Source organism: Mustelus asterias, chromosome 8 (assembly GCF_964213995.1).
Source record: "Mustelus asterias chromosome 8, sMusAst1.hap1.1, whole genome shotgun sequence".
In the NCBI taxonomy this organism is placed as follows: Eukaryota; Metazoa; Chordata; class Chondrichthyes; order Carcharhiniformes; family Triakidae; genus Mustelus; species Mustelus asterias.
Genome location: NC_135808.1, coordinates 41,438,453 through 41,446,163, shown reverse-complemented (window position 1 = coordinate 41,446,163; position 7,711 = coordinate 41,438,453). Strand labels below are relative to the sequence as shown.

Sequence of the window (7,711 nt, the reverse complement as noted above, 5' to 3'; positions counted from 1 at the left end):
TTTATCTCTATATTCTCCATATGTAATTTGTATTGTATACATTTATATCTCTGTATATTGTTATGTTTATCTATTCTTTCTGGCTATATGTAATCTGTATTATCTATATATGTATCTATCTCTATACTATTCGTCTCTATATATAAATCAATATTTTATATTCATATTTCTGTATATATTTATCTATACCCTCTCTCTATACGTATTCTATATTTTCTGTACATGATATATTTATCCCAATACTATTTATCTATATATAATCTGTCTGGTACATATTGGTATATATTTTTGTATATATTTATCTATACCCTCTCTCTATATGCTGGGCGGCACGGTAGCACAGTGGTTAGCACTGCTGCTTCACAGCTCCAAGGTCCCGGGTTCGATGCTCGGGTCACTGTCTGTGTGGAGTTTGCACATTCTCCTCGTGTCTGCGTGGGTTTCCTCCGGGTGCTCTGGTTTCCTCCCACAGTCCAAAGATGTGCGGGTTAGGTTGATTGGCCAGGTTAAAAAAAAATTGCCCCTTAGAGTCCTGAGATGCGTAGGTTAGAGGGATTAGCGGGTAAATATGTGGGGGTAGGGCCTGGGTGGGATTGTGGTTGGTGCAGACTCGATGGGCCGAATGGCCTCCTTCTGCACTGTAGGGTTTCTATGATTCTATATTTTCTGTACATGATATATTTATCTCTACTATTTATCTATATATAGAGTAATAGAGGTTTACAGCATGGAATATATATACTCTATATTGTACATATTTGTATATACATTGCTCTGTATATTAATCTACACTTTCTGTCTCTCTGGGCGGGCCTCTCTGGCAGTGAAACTGAAAGCTGTGGCCGGCCTGGGTCACTCTGCTCTGGCTCTTTCAGGAAGATGGTGTCCCGGTCCAGCCGGCTCAGTCAGGGGGTTCCCTCCCCGGCTTCAGAGCGCTGCCCCCGGGCGCTGGCGCTCTCTCTGCTCCCCGCTCTGCTGCACCTGGCGCTGCCGCCGCTGCTGCCGGCTGTCCCGGGGCCGCTGCTGCCGGCTGTGGCGGTGCTCGGGGCCCTGACCCTGGGGCTGCTGCTGGGCCCCCGGCTGGGCTGCCTGCGGGGCCCGGTGCTGCTGTACACGGCCTGCTCCAGCCTACTGCTGCCGCTGCGGCGCCTGGTGCTGGGGGCCCGCGGCCCCGGCCTCTCCTGGCCGCTGCTGCTGCTCTCGCACTCGGCCTCGGGGCTGGCGGCCGGGCTGCTGGAGAGGCTGCTGCCGAGCCCGCGGGGAGAGGGTCCGGGGGAAGAGGCACCGGGCCCGCGGGGAGAGGCACCGGGCCCGGCACGCACCCCCATCCCCGGAGCCACCATCGGCCGCCGCCTCCTCACCCTGTCCCGGCCCGATCTCCTCCCGCTGAGCGGAGCCTTCACCTTCCTCACACTGGCTGTGATCGGTAAGTGGGAGGAGGAGGGGAATCCGGAGTGAAACCAGAGTGAGGGGAGTGTGGAGGGGGAGGGCTGCATGGGTCTGGAGTGAATCTGGAATCCGGGGGGGGGGGGGGGTCTGGAGTGAGGAGAATGCGGAGTAAAGGCTGTGAATCCGGGGGGTGGGATCTTGAGCGTGGGAAACCTGGAATAGGTGGGGAGGGAATCTGGAGTAAGGGGGAGGGAATCTGGAGTAAGGGGAGAGGGAATCCCGAGTGAGGAGAATCAGGCCTAAGGGGGAATGAATTTGGGGTAACGGAGAGGCAATTCACAGCGAGTGGAGAGGTCTGGAGTGAGGGGAATCTGGGGTAAGTGGGAGTGAATCCCGAATGAGGGGATCTGGAATGAAAGGAATTTGGAGTGAGGGGAATCTGGAGTAAGAGGGAGTGAATCCAGATTGAGGGGAGCGGTCTGAAGTGAGAGGAAAACGAGTAAGTGGTGGAGTGAATCCAGAGTGTGGGAAGCAGTTTGGAGTGAGGGGAATCTGGAGTAAGGGGGGAGAAAATCCAGAGCGAGGGAGGGATCTGGAATGAGAAGAATCTGGAGTAAGAGGGGTTTCTAATCTGGAGTGGGAGGGAGAGCCTGGAAAAAGGAGAATCTGGAGTAAGGGGAATCTGGAGTAAGAGGGAAGTGAATCCGGAGCGAGGGGGATGGAGTGAGTGATTGAAACCCGAGTGTGTGAGATGTAGGTTAAAGGAGGAGTGATGATAAAGACGGAGAGCAGGGTATCTGCAAATCAGGGGAGTGAGTGAGAGGTACACCCATTATATAGCAGGGGTAGTAGATGATTCCTCCTTGCCCTCCTACCCTTTTTTTGCCCAACCTCCTTCTCTCCCTCTTTCCCCATTCTGTTTTGCACATACGTCCCTCTCTCCGGATTCACTTCCCTCTTACTCCATTTCACTGACCTATCCTGTTCCCCCTCACTCTGCCCAGTCCATTTCTCTCTTGTTTCTCACCCTCACCTCCCCCATACCATCCTCCCACCATCCCCTCTGTGGTTTAATTTGACGTAATGGCTCTCTTTGTTTGATTCTAGGGGAGATGTTTGTCCCCTATTATGCGGGGAAAGTGATTGATTTGCTCAACTTTCGCTATGACCATCGAGCGTTCCTCATTGCCATATTCTACATGTTTATGACCTCCATGGTAAGGTGAGTGTCCTTTCCTGAGAACCCTACCCCCTTCAGTTTGCCTCCTTCCTTATATCTGATGTGTGTCCCTCTCAGGAATAGGGATGGAGAGCGTCAGAGCAGAGTGGGGTTGGAGTGAGGATTTGATGAAGTTGATTCTTTCATAGGATAAAGATAGCTCGTGGAAGGTGGGTTGGGGGGATGTTAATGTGGGGTGGGTTTGCATTGTAATTGAGATGGGATTATGGTGTGGTTAGGTTGGGGTGAGATTCGGGCAGTGTCTCTCAAGGAATGGCGTATGATAGGGGATGGTCAGGGATAAGGTTTTATTTGTTCATTTAGGAGATGTGGGCTAGGCCAGCATTCATTGCCCATTCCTAATTGCCCTTAAGATGGTGGTGAGCTGCCTCCTTGAACTGCGACAGTCTATGAGGTTGAAGTGCTGTTAAGAAGTTCCAGGCTTTGGACCCAGTGACAGTGAAGGAACAGTGATATATTTCCAAGTCAGAGTGGTGTGGCTTGGAGGGCACTCTCCAGGTGGTGGTGTTCCCAAGTATCTGCTGCTTTTCTCCTTCTGGATGGTAATGGTTGTGAGTTTGGAAGGTGCTGCCGAAGGGACCTTGGTAAGTTCCTGCAGTGCATCTTGGAGATGGTACACACTACTGCCAGTGTTTGTTGCTGATGGAGGGAGTAAATATTTGTGGATGGGGTACTGATCAAGCCAGCTGCTTTGTCCTGAATTGTGTCGAACTTCCTCACTGTTGTTGGAGCTGTACTTATCCAGGCAAGTGGGGAGTATTCCAACACACACCTGACTTGTGCCTTGTCGATGGTGGACAGGCTTTGAAGAATCAGGAGGTGAGTTACTCACCATGAGATTCCTTGACTGCAACTAGCAGAGTGTATTTCCCTCTGATGCTATTGGCTCCTGTTTTGATAAGGCACCTTGAATTGACACACAGTCAAATGCTGCCTTGATGTCAAGGGCTGTCACTCTCATCTCACCTCTAAAATTCAGCTCTTTTGTCCATGTTTGAATCAAGGCTGTAATGGGGAAGCGATAGCCTACTGGTATTATTGCTATTATTGCAGAAACTCAGCTGATGTTCTCAGGACCTGAGTTCAAAACCTGCCACAACAGGTGGTGCAATTTGAACTCAATAAAAAAAAAATCTGGAACTAAGAATCTACTGATGACCATGAAACCATTATCGATTGTCAGGAGAGCCCATCTGGTTCACTAATGTCCTTTAGGGAAGGAAATCTGCCATCCTTACCTGGTCTGACCTACATGTGATTCCAGAGCCACAGCAATGTGGTTGACTCTCAAATGCCCTCCAATGGTAACTAGGGATGGGCAATAAATTCTGGCCGGCCAGCGATGTCCATGTCTCATGAATATTAAAAAAAAATGAGGTCAGGAGCTGAGTGACTCTGGCGGAACCCAAACTGAGCGTTCATATGCAAGGTATTCTTGGAAAAGGATCAGAGGGCACAGATTTAAAGTGATTCACAAAATTAGCAAACATGATGTTGTGTGAAAAAGTTTTTTCTCGTGAGTGGTTCAGGTCTGGAGTGTACCAACTGGAAGTGTGGTGGAGACGGATTCAATTGAGCAATTTGGCAGGGCATTAGGTGATTACTTAAATAAAAACAACGTGTAGGGTATTGGGAAAAGATAGGGGGATGGCACGAAGCCATGATGCTCATTTGGAGAGATGGTGCAGACACGATGGGCTGAATGACCTCCTTCTGCACTTTAACAATTCCATTCATAATTCTAAGTGCACTAGATAGCACTGTTGATGGCCCCTTCTATCACTTTGCTGATGATCAAGAGTAGGCTGATGGGACAGTAATTGGTCTGCTTGGACTTGTCCTGTTTCTTGTGTACAGGACATACCTGGGCAATTCTCCACATTGCCGGGGAGATGCCAGTGTTGTAGCTGTACTGGAAGAGCTTGGCTAGGGGAGTTGCAAATTCTTGAGCACAATCACTATTGCCAGAATATTGTCAAGGCCTCTGCTGTACCCAGTGCCTTTAGCCATTTCTTGATATCGTGTGGAGTGAATCGAATTGGCTGGAGACTGACATCTGAAATGCTGGGGACCTCCAGAGGAGGCTGGGATGGATCATCCACTCAGCATTTCTGGCTGAAAATTAGTGTGAATGTGTCAGCCTTATCTTTTTCACTGATGTATTGGGGAAGGTTGGTGGGTGTCAGGTAAGCTCATGGTCACTCTGTTCTGAATGGTCAGCTGCTTACACTATCGCAATCATGACGTGCTGATACTGATAAGTCAGTTCAGGCAAGAGCTGTGTGAGATCCACCTCAGTTATTACTGACCTTGGACATTCGATAACCCTCGGTCCTGCCCTTTAGTCAGGGAAAGGTTAATCTGACTAGCTGAAACCAGAGCTATGTGCTAGTAGGTTTTGAGGTAAAGATGCTGGAGACTATGGAATATTCCACGTGTACAGACTCTATTTAATAGACCATTCCAGTATTCTGATGGGAAGCTCAAATACAGGAATTCCAGGGGAATGTGCAGAGTCTAGCGCAGGAACTCCTATCCTGCTAACGTTAAACCTTTCTGACTGAGGGAATTGCTCTTCCAGCTCCATCTCAGCAGGTCTCCGGGGAGGACTTTTCATGTTCACAATGTACAGACTCAATAAACGGGTTCGAAATCAGCTCTTCTCTTCCCTGGTACAGCAGGAAATTGGCTTCTTTGAGGCAACTCAAACTGGTAAGGGCAAAAACACAGCCTTTTAATATTCAAACAACTATTCAGGATGAAATCCTAATTCTGTTGGAAACATGAATGTTAGTAAGAGAAATTACAATCGGTTACAGCTATGCTTTAATGTTTTCATCAAATAATAACTGCACTGTAATATTACTGTTCATAATGAACATACTGTAATATTACTGTTTGAGTGAACACACTGTAATATTACTGTTTGTAATAAACACACTGTTATTACTACGCAAAAACAGAAAATGCTGGAAAACTCAGCAGGTCTGACAGCATCTGCAATTTTTGTTTCAGATTCCAGCATCCGCAGTATTTTGCCTTCACACTATTATTACTGTTTATAGAGTCATAGAGGTTTACAGCGTGGAAACAGGCCCTTCGGCCCAACTTGTCCATGCCGCCCCTTTTTTAACCCCTAGTTCCAATTGCCCGTGTTTGGCCCATATCCCTCTATACCCATCTTACCCATGTAACTGTCTAAACGCTTTTTAAAAGACAAAATTGTACGCACCTTTACTACTACTTTTGGCAGCTTGTTCCAGACACTCACCACCCTCTGTGTGAAAAAATTGCCCCTCTGGATCTTTTGTATCTCTCCCCGCTCACCTTAAACCTATGCCCTCTAGTTTTAGACTCCCCTACCTTCGGGAAAGGATATTGACTATCTAACTGATCTACCCCTCATTATTTTATTGATCTCTATAAGATCACTCCTGAGCCTCTTACGCTCCAGAGAAAAAAGTCACAGTCTATCCAGCCTCTTCTTATAACTCAAACCATCAAGTCCCGGTAGCATCCTAGTAAATCTTTTCTGCACTCTTTTTATAGTTTAATAATATCCTTTCTATAATAGGGTGATCAGAATTACATACAGTATTCCAAGTGTGGCCTTACCAATGTCTTGTACAGCTTCAACAAGACGTCCCAACTCCTGTATTCAATGTTCTGACCAATGAAACCAAGCATGCCGAATGCCGCCTTCACCTCTCTGTCCACCTGTGACTCCACTTGCAAGGAGCTATGAACCTGTACCCCTAAATCTCTTTGTTCTGTAACTCTCCCCAATGCCCTACCATTAACTGAGTAAGTCCTGCCTTGGTTTGATCTACAAAATGCATCACCTCGCATTTGTATAAATTAAACTCCATCTGCCATTTGTTTGTAATAAATACACTATAAATATTGCTGTTTATAATTAACATCTTGTAATACTATTGTTTGTAGTTAAAACAGTGCAATATTACTGTTTGTAATGAACACACTAATATTAATGCTTGTAATGCACACTAATATTAGTGCTCGTAATGAATACATAAGGACATAAGAACTAGGAGCAGGAGTAGGCCATCTGGCCCCTCAAGCCTGCTCCGCCATTCAATAAGATCATGGCTGATCTTTTCGTGGACTCAGCGCCACTTACCCGCCCACTCACCGTAACCCTTAATTCCTTTACTGTTCAAAAATTTATCTATCCTTGCCTTAAAAACATTCAATGAGGTAGCCTCAACTGCTTCACTGGGCAGGGAATTCCACAGATTCACAACCCTTTAGAACATAGAAAAGCTACAGCACAAACATACCCTTCGGCCCACAAGTTGCAACGAACATGTCCCTACCTACTAGGCTTACCTATAACCCTCTATCTTACTAACTTCCATGAACTTATCCAAAAGTTTCTTAAAAGACCCTACCGAATCCGCCTCCACCACCACTACTGGCAGCCGATTCCACGCACCCACCACCCTCTGAGTGAAAAACGTACCCCTAACATCTCCTCTGTACCTACTCCCCAGCACCCTAAACCTGTGACCTCTTGTGGCAACCATTTCAGCCCTGGGTAAAAGCCTCTGAGAATCCACTCTGTCAATACCTCTCAACATCTTATACACCTCTATCAGGTCACCTCTCATCCTTCGCCTCCCCAAGGAAAAAAGACCTAGCTCTCTCAACCTATCCTCATAAGGCATGCCACCTAATCCAGGCAACATCCTTGTAAATCTCCTCTGCACCCTTTCTGTGGCTTCCACATCCTTTCTGTAATGAGGCGACCAGAACTGGGCATAGTAATCCAGGTGGGGTCTGACCAGGGTCCTATACAGCTGCAGCATTATCTCCCGATTTCTAAACTCAATTCCTCTATTGATGAAGGCCAGTATTCCATACGCCTTCTTAACCACAGCCTCTACCTGTGATGCTGCTTTGAGCGTTCTCTGAACCCAAACCCCAAAATCCTTCTGATCTTCCACACTGCCAAACGTCTTTCCCTTAATATTATATTCTATTCGACCTGCCAAAATGAACCACCACACACTTATCTGGGTTGAAGTCCATCTGCCACTTCTCTGCCCAGTCTTGCATCTT

General features: G+C 47.1%; 1 protein-coding gene across 1 annotated transcript in view; it reads left to right on the top strand.

The window, feature by feature from the left end:
- The first annotated feature begins 649 nt into the window (after positions 1–649).
- LOC144497107 (antigen peptide transporter 2-like) overlaps positions 650–7,711 on the top strand; it is a 79,131-nt gene continuing 72,069 nt past the window's right edge. Inside the window, exons 1-3 of the mRNA XM_078217887.1 lie at positions 650–1,426; positions 2,497–2,611; positions 5,211–5,341. Coding sequence (XP_078074013.1) covers positions 880–1,426; positions 2,497–2,611; positions 5,211–5,341 — 793 coding nt within the window. The 5' untranslated portion in view covers positions 650–879. The remainder of the gene's footprint in view (positions 1,427–2,496; positions 2,612–5,210; positions 5,342–7,711) is intronic.